This window comes from Tursiops truncatus, chromosome 20, assembly GCF_011762595.2.
Source record: "Tursiops truncatus isolate mTurTru1 chromosome 20, mTurTru1.mat.Y, whole genome shotgun sequence".
Taxonomy (NCBI): domain Eukaryota; kingdom Metazoa; phylum Chordata; class Mammalia; order Artiodactyla; family Delphinidae; genus Tursiops; species Tursiops truncatus.
Genome location: NC_047053.1, coordinates 544,129 through 563,045, shown reverse-complemented (window position 1 = coordinate 563,045; position 18,917 = coordinate 544,129). Strand labels below are relative to the sequence as shown.

Below are 18,917 nucleotides of genomic sequence, written 5' to 3'. Positions count from 1 at the left end.
TTTGCAGGGATCCAGGTCCGGCACGACCAGGATCTGGGCTACATGCACCACAAGTTCGCGATCGTGGACAAGAAGGTGCTGATCACTGGCTCGCTGAACTGGACCACTCAGGCCATTCAGAGCAACCGGGAGAACGTGCTCATCATAGAGGACGAGGAGTGCGTGCGGCTCTTTCTGGAGGAGTTTGAGCGCATCTGGGAGGAGTTTAACCCCACCAAGTACACCTTTTTCCCTCACAAAAAGGGAAGTCGCTGAGACGCCTGCACGTGGGGAGGTGGGGCCGGCGTCCCTCGAGCTGGAGCGACCCTTGGGGGCCACGGCCACATTCCCGCTAGGAGCTGCGCGCTTCCGGGGCCGGAATCCCACGTGTTGTGCAAGGAAAGCCAGTCCCGTTAAATCCTCCTTTGTTAAATGGTACAGTTCCCTAGAGAGTGTTGGGGTTTACGAGGAAGAGGCCATGCTGTGCAGCGCAAGGGCGGGCTTTTGGACCAGGTGCCAGGTGCCTCCGTCAGGGTTGCGCGTGCAGGGAGGGCCACCACCTCGTCACGGAGGCCGCGCCGAGCCCCTTGCCTGGTTCTGGGGCCTCCCCGGCTTCCCCTGACCCGTCGGTCCAGCCCTCGGGCCCCTCAGTGCTCCCTCAGCCCCCATCCAGTGGGCGGAACCTGGATGGCCAGAGGTGACGGTCCCTCCCTCCCTGCTGCCTCCAGCTCCTGGGGGGAGGGGCGGGGGATGGCACGGCGAGGAGTGGCCGTCATCCTTGGGAATCACTCAGTAGAAGGGATGAGCACTGAGAGCTTGGCGCCTGGCAGCCCCTGGTGTGTGTAAGGTGAAGTGAGCAATCGTAACACGTGGAAACAGGAGTGTCCAGAAGCTGCTCCCGTTTCCACGTGTTAGGATTTTAATTTTTAGCATTCTCACATTCGGAGAAGTTAGGCTGTGTGTGCATTTAGAATTGACCTTCACCGTGACACTCGTGGCTTTGCTCAGTATCACCGAGGCGAGGCGGGTCCCGGGGGTGGCCTCACTGGGCTGTCCTCGTTCCCGGGGCAGGGATGTGACATGTTTGAACTGTCCCGGAGGCAGCTCCGAAGACATCTGGACAGCAGTTGCTCTCTCCTGTCGCTCAGGCCCGGTGGGCACCCCTGGGTCTCCTCCCTCATCTCCCGGCCCCTGGGGACCTCTCCCCCACATGGCATGTTCCTCTCGATTTAAAGTTACCTCTGACTTAGAGTGTCAGATACGTAAACCCGAAACTTAGCTTTCCTTACTTAACCAAAGCTGTATTCTCAGATTGGAAGTCACAGACATGGCTTCACAGTGACCGTGTTTCTCCCGAGCTGGGCCTGCCGCCTCGAATAAACGCGCTCTCCCCTAGTCGACTAGCGTTGTGTGTTTCTGCCTTTTGTTCATTCGAATGGCGGCTACTTATTAAACAAAACTTCTTTTGGTGGTGGTGGTGGGGGAACATCCAGCTATTTAGAAACCATTGGCCAAGGCAGGAGCCTTTCGAGGAGTGAAGATTTGGGGATGTTGCTTGGGGGACCCCCAGTGTCTTCCGAGTGTCCGCCCGGCCCGCGTGGGGCCTGCGCCTTCCTTCCGGAAGCCGGCAGTGTCCGGAGTCCCAGCACTGTGCGCAGCGGACCATCCAGCCCCACCATCCAGGTTGATATTGCAGAAGTTGTGAAATGAGCTCATCTCACGTAGTCTTTTACTTAATGTAATTTTATTTATATTGTTTTAGTTATTGTCATCGTAGCGGTGGGAATTTGAATCGGAGTTAATCAAGTCCCAGATTAACAGCCTTTCTGAAAGGAAAACATTTTCTCTGAGGGCCTTGGTGCTGACGAGGCTGCAGCACTGAGATCAGCCTCCACTTCGGAGGCTGTTCTGTCCCTTGAGGGTGGGTGACCATACGAGGTGACCAGAGCCCCGCTCTGACGGGAGAGGCGTGAGGAGGGGCAGCTGGGCTGGGGGCAGGGCACAGGCCGGCGTGTCTGGTTCTCCAGGAGAGCCAGAGGGGGTCGCGGCCGAGGCTGCGTGGTTCCCGGGTCTCCGGGTTGTGGAAGCAGGTGGGCGGAACCGTCGGTATTTTCGTGATTCAGAAGGTAGTTCAGGCCGAGTCAGTGGCTTGTGCGGAGCGGCAGTTGTCTGGGGGCTCATCCAGTGATGGGCAGGCGCACCGACGAGACCCCCAGAGGTGTGGCTGACATCGGCGGGCAGAGGACACCAGGAGTGACCTGAGCACGGAGGGGAAGAGGCCGGGAGGGGACTTGCGTGGCGTGGCGTCCGAAGCTGCACGCTTTGTCCACAAGATTCTGTCACGAACGGAACCATTACAGGAGGAAATCAACCCCCAGGAGGCTTGGCGGTTGCTCCCTAAGAGGCATCGAGGTCAGCTCCCCTCTTACTGCCCCCGCCCCCGCCCCACAGGCTCCTGGCCAGCCTCGTGATTTTGGTTCAAAGTCGTCATTTTAACTACGGGGCAGTGATGCAGCTTAACAAACCTGACAGGCAAAGTTAATTAAACATTGGCACAGTTAACGTGTAAAATATTTTAAACTCATGCAACCCTTGTGGTAAAAAAAAAAATGTCCTGGTAGTAGTTTGTCCCGTAGCTGTCAAATACACGAGAATGTTGGGTTCAAACAATGCAGTTCCATTGTATTTAAAGCACTGTATTGGTTGTACTGAAGTGTTTTTTTGGTTTGTTTTGCGGTAGGCGGGCCTCGCACTGCCGCGGCTTCCCCCGTTGCGGAGCACAGGCTCCGGACGCGCATGCTCAGTGGCCATGGCTCATGGGCCCAGCCGCTCCGCGGCATGTGGGATCCTCCCCGACCGGGGCACGAACCCATCGGCAGGCGGACTCTCAACCACTGCGCCACCAGGGAATCCTCTGAATTGGTTTTTAACGCAACTGACTAGTTTAAAAAAACACTTCACTCAGATTCACATACCATAAAACTCATTCTTTTAAAGTATGCAGTTCGGTGTATTAACATTCTATTAAGAGATTATCAGTTATTAGTGTATTAACAGAGTTGTTATTTACTACATTACCAGAGTTGTGCAGCCATCACTACTGTCTGCTTTCAGAGTGTTTTCTTCGCTCCAGAAAGAAACCCCGTTTCTGTGGATTTACCTGGTGTGGATGTCTTACATAAATGGAATCCACAACCTGTGGTCTCTGGTCTCTGCCTCCTTTCCCTGAGTGTAGTGCTGTTGAGGGCTGTCCGTGTTGTAGCAGGTGTCAGCATTTTACTTCTTTTATAGCTGAATAATAACGCATTGTATGGACAGAACACATTTTGTTTCCCTGTTTGTCAACTGATGGACATGGGGGTTGTTTCCACCTTTTGTCTGTTACAGATACGATGCTGTGAACATTCACACACGAGTGTTCGTGTGGGCATATTTTCGTCTCTCTTGAGTATATACCTAGGAGTGGAATTGTTGGGTCATGTCACTCTGTTTAACCATTTTAGAAACTGCCAGACTGTTTTCCAAAGCGATTGAATCATTTTACATTCCCACCAACAGTGTATCAGGGTTCCTTTTTCTCCACATCCTCACGAACAGAAAGCTATTATTTGACTTTTTAAAAAATTAGTTTTAAAAATGGAGGTATAATTGAGGTACAATATTATGTAAGTTTCAGGTGTGCGACAGTGACTCACAGTATTTAAGGGTTATATTCCATTTGCAGTTATAAAATATTGGCTATATTTTCTGTGTTGTACTAAATATCCTTGTAACTTATTTTGTACATTGAAGTTTGTACCTCTTAATCCCCTACTCTTATCTTGCCCCTCCCCCTCCCATCTTCCCACTGGTAACCACTAGTTCTCTAGATCTGCCTCTTCCTTTTTTGTTATGTTCACTAGTCTATTTGATTTTTTAGATTCCGCATATAAATGATATCATACAGTATTTGTCTTTGTCTGACTTAGTTCACCGAGCATAATATTCTCCAAGTCCACGCATGTTGTCGCAGATGGCATTAGTTCATTCTCTTTCATGGCTGACTAGTCTTCCATTGCATATATGTACCACAGCTTCTTTAGTCATTTACCTATTGATGGACACTTAGGTTGCTTCCATATCTTGGCTGTTTTAGATAGTGCTGCTATGAGCATTGGGGTGCGTGTATCTTTTCCGATCAGTTTGTTCATTTCCTTTGGATATGTACCTAGGAGTGCAACTGCTGGGTCACATGGTGGCTCTATTTTTACTTTGTTTAGAAACTGCCAGACTGTTCTCCATAGTGGCTGCACCAATTTGCATCCCCACCAACAGTGTGTGAGGGTTCTCTTTATTTCACATCCTCACCAGAGGGTGTTATTTGTGGTCTTTTTGATGATGGCCATTCTGACTGGTGTGAAGTGGTATCTCATTGTGTTTTTTTGTTTTTTTTTTAGTTTATGTATTTATTTTGGGCTGCGTTGGGTCTTCGTTGCTGTGCACGGGCTTTCTCTGTGGAGAGTAGGGACTGCTCTTCATTGCGCTGTGAGGGTTTTTCATTTCAGTGGCTTTGCTTGTTGCGAGTACAGGCTTTATGCATACGGACTTCAGTAGTTGCAGCACCTGGGCTTGACAGTTGTGGCTCAGGGGCTCTAGAGCGCAGGCTCAGTAGTTGTGGCACATGGGCTTAGTTGCTCTGTGGCACGTGGGATCTTCCCAGACTGGGGCTCAAACCCGTGTCCCCTACATTGGCAGGTGGATTCTTAACCACTGACCCACCAGGGAAGTCCCATCTCATTGTGGTTTCAATTTGCATTTCCCTGATGGTGGACGATGTTGAGCATCTGCTTATGTGCCGGTTAACCATCTGTGGTTTTTATTTGTAAAAAAACTTCTGTTCAGGTCTTCTCCCCATTTTTTAATTGGGTTGTTTGCTTTTTTGATGTTGAGCTGTATAAACTGTTTATATTGATTATATTTTGCATATTAACCCCTTATCAGTCATATCATTTGCAAATATTTTCTCCCATTCAGTAGCTTGTCTTTATGTTTTGTTGACGGTTTCCTTTGCTGTGCAGTTTTTAAGTTTAATTAGGTTTCATTTGTTTATTTATCTATTTATTTTCTGGGGCTGCGTTGGGTCTTTGTTGCTGCTGTGGGCTTTCTTTCGTTGTGGCGAGCGGGGGCTACTCTTCATTGCGGTGCGCGGGCTTCTCATTGTGGTGGCTTCTCTTGTTGCGGAGCACGGGCTCTAGGCACGTGGACTTCAGTAGTTGTGGCACACGGGCTCTAGAGCGCAGGCTCAGTAGTTGTGGCGTATGGGCTTAGTTGCTCCTTGGCATGTGGGATCTTCAGGGCACGAACCCGTGTCCCCTGCCTTGGAAGGCGGATTCTTAACCACTGTGCCACCAGGGAAGCCCCATTTGTTTATTTTTGCTTTTATTTCCTTTGCTTTAGGAGACAGATCCAAAAAAATATTGCTACAGTTTACATCAAGAGTATTCCACTTACGTTTTCTTTTAGGAGTTTCATGTTTTCTGGTCTTACATTTAGGTCTTTAATCCATTTTTTAAAAATCGAATTATAGTCGATTTACAATGTTGTGTTAGTTTCAGGTGTACATCAAAGTGATTCAGTTATATACATATATACACATTATATATTTTATATGTATTCTTTTTTACATTTTTTCCATTATTTGTTATTACAAGATATTGAATTAGTTACGTGTGCCACACAGTAGGTCCTTGTTGTTTATCTATTTCACATACAGTAATGTTTGTTATTCCCAAACTCCCCTTCCCCTTTGGTAACCATGTTTGTTTTCTGTGTCTGTGAGAGTATTTCTGTTTTGTAAGTAAGTTCATTTGTATCATTTTTTTAGATTCCACATATAAATAATATCTTAAGATATTTGCCTTTCTCTGTCTGACTTACTTCACTTAGTATGATAATCTCTAGGTACATCCATGTTGCTGCAGAAAAATGAAAAAAAATTTCATTTTTTTTTTAAAAAAAATACATTTATTTATTTACTTACTTCTGGCTGCGTTGGGTCTTCGTTGCGGTGCGCGGGCTTCTCATTGCGGTGGCTTCTCTTGTTGCAGAGCATGGGCTCTAGGCGCACGGGCTTAGTTGCCTCGTGTCACGTGGGATCTTCCCAGACCAGGGATTGAACCCGTGTCCCCCTGTGCTGGCAGGAGGATTCTTAACCACTGTGCCACCAGGGAAGTCCCTCATTCTTTTTTTATGGTTGAGTAATATTCCATTATATATGTACCACATCTTCTTTATCCATTCATCTGCTGATGGGCATTTAGGATGCTTCCATGTCTTGGCTATTTAAGTAGTGCTGCCACAAACATTGGGGTGCATGTATCTTTTCGAATTAGAGTTTTTGTCTTTCCAGATACATGCCCAGGAGTAGGATCATATGGTAACTATTTTTAGTTTTTTGAGAAACCACCATACTGTTCTTTATAATGGCTGCACCAGTTTACATCCCCACCAACGGTGTAGGAGTGTTCCCTTTTTTACACATCCTCTCCAATAGGTCTTTAATCCATTTTGAGTTTATTGCTGTATATGGTGTGGGAAAATGTTCTTTCGTTCTTTTACATGCAGCTGTCCAGTTTTCCCAGCACCTATCTGACTTTAATGATAGCCATCCTATTGGGTGTGAGGTGCTGCCTCAAGTGTGGTTTTTTTCTTGTATTTCCTGGATGACTAATGGTGTTGAGCACCACCATGTATTTACTGGTCTTTTATATATCGTCTTTGGAGAAATGTCTATTCAAATCCTTCACCCATTTTTTAAATTGGGTTGCATTTTTATTGTTGAGTTATAAGAGTGTTTGTATATTCTGGATATAAGTCCCTTATCAGAAGTATGATTTGCAGATATTTTCTCCCATCTTTGGGTAGTCATTTCACTTTCTTGCTAGCATTGTTTGCAGCATATATTATTAATTTTGGTATAGTTCAATTTATCTGTTCTTCACCTGTTTGTGCTTTGGTGTCTTAACTAAGGAACCAATGCCCAACCCATTGGTGACAAAGATTTGCTCTTACTTTTTTTCCTGAAAGTCTTATATTTAGGTCTATGAACCATTTTGAGTTATTTTTTAAAATATATTTTCTTTGAACTTTTTTTTTTGAATATTTATTTATTTGGTTGTGCTGGGTCTTAGTTGCAGCAGGCAGGCTCCTTAGTTGCGGCCCAGCTGGCTCCCCAGATGCGGCACGCGGGCTCCTTAGTTTTGGCATGCGAACTCCCAGTTGAGGCATGCATGTGGGATCTAGTTCCCTGACCAGGGATCAAACCCGGGCCCCCTGCATTGGGAGCATGGAGTCCTATCCACTACGCCACCAGGGAAGTCCCATTTTGAGTTAATTTTTGTATGTGGTGTGATGTAAGGGATCCGACTTCATTCTTTTGCATGTAGGTAGCTAGTTGTCCCAGCACCACTTGTTGAAGAGAATATTTTTTTCCCTACTGAATGGCTTTGACACCCTTGTCAGAATCAGCTGACTGTAAATGTAAGGGCTTACTTCTGGGTCTCCGTTATCTTCCATTGATCTGATCTGTATGCCAATACCACACTGTGTTGATTACTGAAGCCTTGCAGTGTGTTTTGAAATCCAGCAGAATGAGTCCTCCACCTTTGTTCGTCTTTTCCAACGTGCTTTGGCTGCTCCAGGTACCCCATACATTTCCCTATGAACCTTAGGATCAACTGATCAACTTCTGCAGTAGCAGCTGGGATTTTGATAGGGATTGCCATGAATCTGTAGATCAAATTGGAGAATATTGCTATTTTAACAGTATTCCATCTTCCAGCGCATGAACATGGGATACTTTTCAATTTATTTAAATCTTCTTTAATTTCTTTAAATAATGTTTCATTGTTTTCAGTGTGCAAGTCTTACACTTCTAAAATGTATTTGTTTCAGATTATTTACTAGTGTAGAGAAATGCAGTTGGTTTTTGTGTGAGTCTTGTATCCTGCACACGTGCTGAGCTCATTTATAGTTTTAATAGTTTTTTTTTTTTTTTTTTTTGGTGGATTCCTTAGAACTTCTTCTATGCAAGATCCTGTCATCTGCAGGTGGAGGTCGTTTTACTTCTTCTTCCACATGGATGCCTTTCCTTTCTCTTCCTAACTGCTCTGGCTAGTCTCAAGCAGTGTTGGACAGATAAGGCGTGAACAGACATCCCTGTCTTGCTCCTGATCTTAGGGGGAAGCTTTCAGTGTTACCATTGAGTGTGATGTTAACTGGGTTTTTCATAGTTATCCTTTATTTATTTATTTATTTATTGGCTGTGTTGGGTCTTCATTGCTGCGCATGGGCTTTTTCTCTCCAGTTGTGGCTAGCAAGAGGGGGCTACTCTTCGTTGCAGTGTGCAGGCTTCTCATTGTGGTGGCTTCTCTCGTTGTGGAGCACAGGCTCTAGGCACATGGGCTTCAGTAGTTGCAGCGCGTGGGCTCAGTAGTTGTGGTTCACGGGCTTAGGTGCTCTGCAGCATGTGGGATCCTCCCAGACCAGGGATCAAGCCCCTGTCCCCTGCATTGGCAGGCGGATTCTTAACCGCTGCGCCACCAGGGAAGTCCCTGTCCTTTAATATTGAGGAAGCTCACTTCTGTGCCTAGCTTGTTGAGTGTCTTTACCACTTTTCCAAATGCCTACTGGCTTTTAAAACTGCATGTACATAGCTTTAAAAAAATAGTGTTAAAGCTGTTAAAACACCATTATATTAGACCAGTGTCCTGAAACTATGCTTTGATAAGAATAATTTTTTTAAATGGGTGAAAAACAACTGAAACATCTTTGAACAATTGGAATAGTACTGAAAATGTTTACGTGTCTGTACTCAAGTTGATTTTTGTCAAGTTTTACAGATTCCACAAGTTGATTTCTAATAGGTAGAGTCAGACTTGAATTTGTTTGTGTTTATCTGAGTAAAAGTTTGGATTCTGCAGTCATTTTCACGTTTTACTCCAAAGGTTGTGACAATATTGGGGGGAAAAAAGTTTCTTATTTTAAATTTACTTAGTGGGTCACAACCAGAATTTTACAAAATGAAATGGGATAGAGACGTCAGTGTGTGTCCTAGGAAGGGTGCATTATTTTGTGAAATGTTGGATTGTGGCTGGGGTGTATGTTTGTGCGTACTGGGTCATGATGAAAAATGCATTTTCTTTTTTCTTCTTTTATTTTTATTTCTTTTTTAAATTTTAATTAATTAATTAATTATTTTTGACTGTGTTGGGTCTTCGTTTCTGTGCGAGGGCTTTCTCCAGTTGCGGCGAGCAGGGGCCACTCTTCATCGCGGTGCGCGTGCCTCTCACTGTTGCGGCCTCTCCCGTTGCGGAGCACAGGCTCCAGACGCGCAAGCTCAGTAGTTGTGGCTCACGGGGCTAGTTGCTCCGCGGCATGTGGGATCTTCCCAGACCAGGGCTCGAACCCGTGTCCCCTGCATTGGCAGGCAGATTCCCAACCACTGCGCCACCAGGGAAGCCCGCATTTTCTTTTTTAAACAAAAAGTAAAAATATTGTAAGTAAATCTACGAATGAAGGGGTAGGTATGGGGGAGTTATAGTTCTTTTTCTTGTATTTCTTATTGTCTTTTTGGCCCCCTGAAAGTTTCTGTAACAGAGCCAATGTACCTTAATTAGATTATGGATGTAAAATATTTCTGACTCTTCGTTGTGTGTGAACATGTGAAATCTCCTGATTTTAAAGTGTTGACAACTAATCCAGACACTTAAAAAGCAGGTTTTGTACAAGTAGAACCAAAGCTCCATCATAAATCTCTGGGCTCCTGACCAAGCCCTCTGACTTGTGACCTAAACGCCTGTTTTGCGTCATGTCCTTCCGTTAAACAAAACCTCGTTTACAGCATGCCAAGGGTGATGCAAAAATAGTTTATTATGATACTGTTTATGTAAAGTTAGGTAATATTTACAGTAGAAATGATCAGCTACATCCATGGGAATCTAGCATGTCACACAAAGGAATAAATATTTTGACAAGTAACACTTCAGTTGTAGTGAGCAGTTGATCAGAAATTTTGTATTTAAAAAGGAGCCTCAAACTAAACCGTAGAAGTCTTGAATTGTCAGAGAGCAGCGAGCTGACCAGGCCCTTCTCTTCAAGAGGCCCCTGCAGTCCCACGGGAGATGGGCCCCCTCCTGGGGGCCGGGGGGGGGGGCACGCGGTGGGTCTCCATGCCACTTCAGCCTGGCGAACATTATGTTAGTACAGAAATTAAACGCCCGTTAAAATTATACAAGCTTATTCTTTGAACATGTACCACCCGTGAAAAAGTAGCTGTGGCAGAAGTGATTGTTGCTGTGAATTATTCCCGAACTTGTCACAGTAGAAGCAGTTACCTACGCTTTTCCACTTTGTTCGTATGCTGCCCCCGCCCAGCCAGCAGCTAGGCATAGTATGCTTTCGTCTCAAGTAGCTGGATTGAGACATTCACCCTGATAGAAGAGCATATCTGTGAGAAAGATCACTGAGGATTCTAATTGTTGAGGAGAAACTTTACGTTTTATAAATATTACTTAGGAAAAGTCTTAATCGCTTAACTGGTTTTGAATCCTAACAGTAAGCCAGTAGATATGTTGTTAATGCTAAAGGTAAATCCTAAAATCCATTTTAATTGGTCTTGTGATGCAAGCATAGCACAGGAATGAAGTTAGTGCTCTTCGTAATCTATTTCTAGCTTTCTATAAAATAAAACGGAAATGCGCGACGTAGCTAGCTGTAAAGGGGAGAGGGCGGATGGCTGGAAACGTGATGGGCAGCACGCGCCCGTTCGTCTGAAGGCTGCTCTGCGTGAGCTCAGACTGCCCTCCCGGCTCATCCCACAGGCCTGGATGGTCCAGTTCTCAAGTACGCTTGCCAGCCTGACGGGCGCACAACCCGGTGCTTGGCTGGACTCCCACGCAGCCCCCAGCAGGTGGCCACAGGTCACTGACTTACACGCCAAGGTGCTGGGTCTCCTGCAGGTCCCCAGTCACTGTGTGCAGGGTCCGGGCAGGAGCCCCTCCTGTGTTCCTCCTCCTCCTGATTTTCCTCAGCACTTTGAACGGCTCTGCCAAGAATGAGGAACAAGTACAACCGAGATCTTTCAGGGAAAAACAAAACCACCTGTTAAACGGCCAGAGCTTTATGAAAGGTAACACAAGTCATTAAAAACACTTCCTTGTAATGTTGAGTGGGATTCAGTGTTGTACCCAAAGCTGTTCGTCCTATCTTAGAAAGCAATGCTTGTATGAGGAAAAAAGAAAAAAACCCACAGACTTTGTCACAGAAATCCATGCAGTAACTTCTGAGTAATATTTACACTGCTTGCTCTGAATAATATCCGGTTTTTCTAAATACAGAGGACCTGGGAGCTGCACGGGGTGTGCGGGGTCCCGTGGGCCCTGGAAGGAATGGACACAGTGTGTCTGAGCTGCTCTCGGGGACACAGGTTTAGGCCTGCTCTTCTGAGGGTCTTCTGTTGACAGACCTCAGGGAGGGGAGACTGCTTCCCTTTACAGAGAAACAGGAAGAAACCCACCGTTCTCAAAAGGGCAGAAGAACGAGACCGGTCTTCTCCAGTCAGACAAAACTTGAGAGACTGACAGTTCATCTCCATACTGGGTTTCTGTCCTGTCTTCCTATCAAAGAACCCAAAACACGTGGTTTCTGAGACCTCACTTAAGGCTGCTGCTTATTTAAGTTTTCAGCTGTGGAAAGTATGGCCTTGCGAAAGTGTACACACGTGAAAATACACAAAACTAAAGTGCAGCCCCGCCTCCTGAGAGCAGGCTAAGGAGGGCCGGGCTGGGCCTGCTGCGGCGGGAGTGTCCCTAGCGTCGTGCGCTCAGTGCCGAGAGCAGGGGCGGGCGCTACGTCTCACCTGACCTATGGTGAGGAAGACCTTTCCCAGGCTTGGGAGTCCGACACCTGCGCTCAGGCCTCTCGGCGCCGTCCAGGATCCCCTCTCAGGATGGCGGGATGAAGGAGCGTCCACGATCACAGGTGGACAAGATGGGTGTGCAGATGCCTGCAGTGAAAACCTCTGGAAGAAGTCGGTTCTCAGCAGCACCTCCCAAGTCTTCTAAGGGTGGGGCTGCAGCACCAGGGCGCCGGGACCCTCGTTAGTTTCGGCTGAGTGGAGGAAATGCTAGGGCAACAGGTAAAAGCTGTTCATAAAGCAAATTCCTAGTCAACATGAAACACCAAGAGCTCACTGTCCAGGACTCTGGGGTGTGAGACGTTCCGGAATACTGCAGTTTCCAGAGGAGAGAAGCTTCCAGTTAAGGTGCCAGATCTTTTTTCCTTCTAGTATTTCATTCTTTTTAAGTATCATACTACACACTTTCCAGTCCTTTGTAAAACTCTGGCAACAGTTAAGTTTCCTCCCCTTTCTAGGTGATAAAGGTGTCTAGTATTTTTGTTTTATGAAATTGCGTCTTGAAAGTAAGCTTCTTGAGAACGATGATGAGCAAACTTCCTTTCAGGAAAGAGAACTGCTGGCGGGCTGTGTTCATTTTACTCTAATGGAAAACAGCTTTGAGTCCCTGGAGAAGACCACGTCAGGAGCGAGCGGCGGCGGGAAGCCTGGCTCGTGGTGCTCCGGCGGGACGCCGCGTCCTCAGGGAGGAGCGGGCGTGAGTTCCTTCGCGAGGAGAACGCGCACGCCTGTCTACCTGCTCCTCCCAGCGGGGGACACCCCGGGGCGCCCGCGCAGGTCTCACCGGCTAGAGCTGGGGGACCCTGGCACCTGGCTGGAGAGGAGGTTCCAGGGTGAGCGCTCACCATACAGGCCCCTCGGAGGGGGCAGGCACTGTGCCGCCTCACCCAGAGGATGTGGAGGGGGCTGCCAGGCGCAGCGATGGAAAGATGGTGTTTCCCTCGCAGAGAAACGGCATTAAATAGACGTCTCTGAGAGTGCTGACGCCGTAGGTCTTGTCTCGTGGCCTCATCTGTCAGAACTGCTCTCAGGCAGCTCCCTCTCTTCCTGAGCCTGGCCTGAGCATGAGGGGTCAGTGAGCCGCTGCGTGCATCTGGACACCGTGAACGACAGGCTGCCCGTGACTGGCCAGAGGCTGGGCCTTCCGTCGTCCTCGGTCTCCGCCGGTCACCCCAGCACAGCCATCGCTTCATCCCAGAAAGCCACGCTGGCTCTCGCGCCATGGCACAAGCCCGCGAGGCACTCTGCGGCCAGCACAGTCACCAGAACACTGGCCTCAGACCTGCTTAGGCCCCGGCAGCACGTCGGAGCAGAGGAGGCCGCGATCCCGGCGCACGTACCCTGCAGTGATGCAGGTGTTCACAGAGCCGTCAGGTGGTGTGAGCCTGTCCAGCCTCCCGCTGGCCTGTCGGGCTCGGCTTAGCTGCAGGTGCTCGCAGGTCCCAGATGAAGGAGAAACGTTTACAGGAAAATATCACTGCTGTGAAGAGACGACCCAGGGAACCTTTTCCTCCCTGGGGACGTGGGGACGCTCCCCATGCTGGGGGAGTGCCGGGAGCACCCTGGGCTTGCGGTCACCTGCGCCTCCCTGTCCACAGCCCCCCGAGGGCCCGTTCTCTGCCAACGCAGACACCGGCTCAACCTCCGCATACGTGTTCTTCCTCCCTTCTGGAGTGCGGCAGCTGAACTGCTGCCTGGGAGCTTGGGTGCTCGCAGGGAGAGTCCGGAGGACGCTGCGTGCCGGGGGCTGAGGTGGGACGGTGAGATGCAGAGCAGAGACCCTCGCCGTCCTGTCCTGCCTGCTCACGCCAGCCCGAAGCTCAGACCTGGTTCCGAACCAGGCGGCGGCCGTCACCACGTGCTGCTGCCCAGCACTGCCGGGGTCGCTGCTCGGCTGGTTGAGCTCTCGCGGTGCATTTCCTGGCCGCCTCTGCCTGCAAGCCCCGGATGCTGCTGCCGCCACCTGTTCCCCAAGATTCCTGAGGGCAGACCTCAAAGGACAACTGAGGAAGACACGTGAATAAAATGCTCTTTTGACCTAATCAGGAGCACTGCACAATCCAAACGCTCACGTCTACGGGCAGACGAAACCCAACTCTGTGCGCGGACCCTGCCCTTCTGGGAGGGCCGGAGATCCCCCCAGGGGCAGCAGGGGCAGCACAGGGCCAACCCGGCCTGACGAGGTGCCTGCTCGGAGGAGGGACACGAAGCCACAGTCATGACACCCGAAGAGCCGCCCGAGCCTGGCAGAGGCCCGCCCAGCAGATCCCCAGGGCACCTGTCACACTGCCCTCGACGACACGCTCACAGACCATTCTGGAGACAGCGCCAGTCTACGTGGCGGGGGTGTCTGATGCCAGAATTAAAGGAGCTAATGTTCTCTGCTTTTAAAGACGTGGGAGGATAGCGGCGAAGGAGTGACTGGCGTGGTGGGAGGCTCTGAACAGCTTGTGAGCAGGGAGGGCCCCCTGCAGCCAGGAGCCCTGAGACCATCCAGTGGGAAGACGGCACGGGAGCTGCACTTCTTACACACCCCAGGGCCTCTGTCCTGCCCTTCCAGGACTTTCTCCAAATGACCTCGTGCGTTCACTTAATCTAAAAACTGAGCAAGATGATTTCTACGTTCCACGCCCGAAGCACCCACGTACCCGAGACAGTGGTGCTCACCCAAGCAGCGAGGCCAGGAGGCCTTCGCCCCCGCGCCCGGGGTTGGCTCCCACCTGGTGGGCTTTGTTCACACTCCCCACCCTAACGGGATGAGGAGTTTTCATGGGGCCGTCATAGAACCCCGATTTCAGAGGTTTTCAAGAAGTGCTGTGGAGTGTCTGGTGGCGGTTAAAGAGTTGTTACTCAGACCACTAAGGAAGCAGAGCCGTCGGTCCAGGCCCGGCGCAGGCGCCCCCAGTGCCGCAGGGCCTGAGACCTCAGGTGAACTGAAGGAGGCTTAGGAGCACGTCACGAATGGCCAGTTCTTATCTGGTTCCAACATCTGCTCTAACCTCGGCTTAACACAGGGTCTCCTGTCAACCGTATTCTGAGGGAAAACTCTCTTCATTCTTTGTGATCACAGGTCAGCATCTACCGAGTATGAAAGGACCAGGGTTCCTGGTGACCAAGAAAGAAGCGAGCGTAGGAAGGAATGAGAGGGGCCTGGTTTTGTGCAAGATTTAATAAAAAACAAACAAAAATAGGAATGGCTGCTCTCAACATTTTCCAGGTTGTGAAAGGTTTACCACGAGTGTCTGGGGTGTGGTTCTAAGCGGCATTAGTGGAACAAATACAAAATGCTGTCCTCCTCTGAAGCCCAAAGGTGGTACATCCAAGGTTCTAGGCCACGCTCCCCCTCCCCCGCAGGCTACCAGCTATCCGCGCTGGGACCGCAGCGGACGCCTCCACGCCTCGTGGCCGGTTCTCTCCCAGGGACCCGCCCGGGCCCTGACCCCACCGCGCACTGGGCGAGACAGAGCTAGCTTATCGCAGGCTGCTGGGCCTTAATACTGACATGAGCGCGGGGGCGATGGGGGAGAGCCACATGCGCTCGGCCCCTCGGCTGGGCTGGTCGTAGAAAACCATGGGGAAAAGCTTCGGTAAACACAACAGGGGTGATGTGAGCAACCCACAGACCAGTCTCTCATGCATCCATACCACAGTTACTGAGGGCGATAACGACGATAACGATAACAGAAATCGAAGGTACAGACGAGGGTGGCGGCCGCGGGCCAGGGAGGGTGCGTCTGAGCTGCGTGGGAGCAGCTAGTCGCGCTCCAGGTCCCTGGACTCAAAGAGCTTCAGGCGATCTTGCACCGTCAGGCCTTCCTTCAGACTCTGGTGGAGAAACAGACAGGCCGTTAGCCAGCGGCCCCGCTTGGCACGGGCTGCAGTCCGGCGAGAGGCGCGGCTCGGGGCTCCCGGAGGGTTAGTGGGCGTGCTAGAAGGGCCACGACCCCCGAGGTGGTGGTGTTACTAAATGAGAAGGAAACAGAAACAAGACCGACGCTGAGCTTAGGGCTCTCCCGACAAGCAGGGAGCAGACCAGTGGAGCGGGAGAGGAGCCCTGCTAAGAACGTGAAGATGCCCGCTACGTCCGCATCCACGTCCGCTCTCTCGCGACCGCAGGCTGGCGGCACCTGCTGCACCGATCACAAACCCTGTTGGACTCTCACTGCCCCGGGGATTTGGGAACGTGGCGGTGGGAACATGTCGGTTTGTTTTACTGAGTCTCTGAGAACGGAAGCCCATCCTTGTTCATGTGGGACCTCGGCGAAGGTGGGGGACAGAGGATTTCCTGCTTTACTCTGGGAGGCTCTTCACAGAGACTTAATTTCTGGACGAGAAAAGGAGCATCACCTCAGAGCACGACTGGGAACGAAGGTGCCTCGCTGCCATCGGATCTGCGTGGCAAGTCCAGGCTTCACTGAGGCTGCGGAACCGGGGCCGGCCCACAATCAGCAGGTGAGACCGAGCCGAGCCTCCCCCTCAGAGCTGACCCGCGTCCCCTGGGGCCCCAGCTTCACCCAGGACAGCTCTGCCTGCCTGTATTTTTAATTTGGATGCCACTGGTCAGAGGAAGAGGACCAATCCACGTCCCATGCTGACATCCATTAACACACACGACTGCCTCACGTGCTCTCGGGACTCTTCCCAAGTGCGCCTGCTTCAGGTCAGGGCTGCCACCTACACGGCTGCTGTCTACACGGCAGCCAGTCTCATCCGGGGGCTGGGCCCCGTCACCTGCCACGCTGCACCGCTTTAGTTGGGGACTTTCCCTTGGGTGGCAGCAAACCGCCACTGCTGAGTCCTGAGGGACAGAGATTTTCCCTCCGCGCACTGTCACACACGCTTGGTGATCATCCCTGCTGTGCAGCCGCTCACCACAGCTGTGGGGGCGGAGCCTGAGAAGACCCCGTGCTGCCCCACACACCCAGCATCTCCGTGACCCCACGCTCAGGCCGACCAGGCGGGGGCCTCCGGGAGGAGCCTGGGAAACGTCCTCTCTGGTCTCCATCCCAGAAGAGCCCAGCTGCTCTTAGGCAACGAGCTTTCTGACGTGATGGGGGCTGAGCCTTTCTGTCCTGCTGAGGGAGGCAGGTACAGAGACAACACACGTGAAAAGGTAGACATCTGTATACATCAGACCCTGTATCAAAAAGCACCAGTGACAGGTTGTTTTTGGGCAACTTAGTTCCCGTCTTCCTGTGGGAGGTTCCACGGTTTCCAAATACAATCAGGAAAAAGGGCAGCACAGAGCTGTGCAAGTGTCCGTTGACAGCACGTTACAGGCACAGCATCACGGCTGGTGTCCCCGAGGGTGGACCATAAGGGCCCCAGCTTCCTCCTTGGGCCAGCAGGGCTGTCCCCACACACCGAGAGCATTGCTTTTACGTCGCAAACTTGGCAAGCCAAACTCGGACTCAAACGAACACAACTCTGGGAAACCCTGCTCCTGGGCTTCCTCCCCACAGTCATCTGGGTCCCGGCCTTGCAGAGAGCCGCAGGCAGACCCTCGTGGGTGTGCCTGACAGTTTCCTCTCTCATTCCCGGCCTCTGCTTTAGCAAGCTGCTGGCCAGCGTAGAAGCCGCCATCTACACGGCCGCACATGTGTGCCAGCACATCTCATGGCCAAAGGCCCTTATTGACAGAGATGTTTCCACTGATCTTCTGGCCCTTTGCCAGAGCCCAAAGTACTGTGCAGCTTGTGGGATCTTAGTCCCCCGACCAAGGATCGAACCCAGGCCCCAGCAGTGAGAGCGCCAAGTCCTAACCACTGGACCACCAGCAGATTCCTGCAAAGCACTTTCCCTCCCCCGACACACGGTCCGCCTGATGGGGCGGGCTTGCTGGAGCAAGGCTTCCCTGGAAGGGCCCTAGCAGAAGTGTTTGTCATTTTACAGGCAAAAGGCCCAAAGCACTCACGGTGAACTTGCAGCAGCTACAGTTCAGCCTCAGATAGAAGTAAAAATCATCAACAAGAAAACCAAGAACACGTTTCCCTTTTGCTAAACAGAATGTTTTCCACGTTTAAAGAAAAAAGCCCGAACTAAGTTTTGAACAGGCTTAAACGTTTCTGGTGATAAGTGAGCCAGGACTGTAGGGAAATAAACATATCAAGTACAGAACTACTTGGATTTCCTTCCGTAAACTCTCCCTAAACCAAACCCCTCAGCCCGCCAAGTGAGCCGGGCGCACCTGCCAGCGTCCCGTTCTGAGCCCTTCCTGCTGTCCTCAACTTCCTTCTCAGAGGATCAACGAGATCAGGTCAGCCGAGCTGATAAACCCACTAGGGAATGAGTGACTCTGTGCCCCGGATGCCTGGGCCTCGTGGGAGTCGGGAGCGTCCAGGCAGGGTCGGGGTCAGACAGCCTGATGTTTCTGAGCCAGCGCTCATTCAGCCCCTGCTTCCCGTCTTTGGAGGCGCCCGGGGTCCTCAGGGCTGGCAAACGCTCAGCCCCAAGCGCTCGCTGTACTGAGTGGTTTCCGGAGCTGCGTGCGCGAGGTATCAGCTCCCTGGCTTGCTGGGCTCGGGCCTCCTGAGCCTGTTAACAGGGCGGGGGGCGCGGGGCGGGGGCACTTCAGCAGTGGGTGGCTCTGTCAAGTCTGCTTCCCGACGGAGGGCAGCGGTGCCCCCAGAGAACGTGAGCGCACACACCATTCGACATGCATGTGACGGGGCCGAGATGCTGGCCCCACGGGCAGCCCACCAAGCTGGGGGGAACTCCCCTCTGTTAAGAGGTTACAGTGCAGTTAACTCCCCAGAACAGGTTAAGAAACTTCACATGGATCGTGTATGTGCCGGCTGGAGCGGGAGGAATGAAAGTGACCGGAAAACAAGGAGCTCGCTATGGAGGTGTGAGCAGTGTGCATGCAGGTAGCACCCCCTCGAGGGCGGCGGGCGGGTGGGTGGTGGTGAGAGTGGTTTACCTACACGACAAGGGACCGGGAAGCGGGTCGTTTCAGTTATCCCATGAGACCTGCTCAATTACGGAC

The 18,917-nt window shown here is 50.9% G+C and overlaps 2 protein-coding genes across 8 annotated transcripts in view; one reads left to right on the top strand and one right to left on the bottom strand.

Annotated features, from left to right (window-relative positions):
• Window positions 1-18,895, top strand: part of PLD6 (phospholipase D family member 6) — a 32,065-nt gene extending 13,170 nt beyond the window's left edge. The window contains exon 4 of the mRNA XM_033848228.2: window positions 8-18,895. Coding sequence (XP_033704119.2) covers window positions 8-255 — 248 coding nt within the window. The 3' untranslated portion in view covers window positions 256-18,895. The remainder of the gene's footprint in view (window positions 1-7) is intronic.
• Window positions 15,083-18,917, bottom strand: part of MPRIP (myosin phosphatase Rho interacting protein) — a 130,980-nt gene continuing 127,145 nt past the window's right edge. For 3 of the 7 annotated variants that reach the window (XM_073798406.1, XM_033848020.2, XM_033848029.2), the window contains one exon: window positions 15,083-15,757. In XM_073798406.1, coding sequence (XP_073654507.1) covers window positions 15,686-15,757 — 72 coding nt within the window. In that variant the 3' untranslated portion in view covers window positions 15,083-15,685. The other 4 variants (XM_073798407.1, XM_033848030.2, XM_073798408.1 and 1 more) reach the window with 3 other exon arrangements.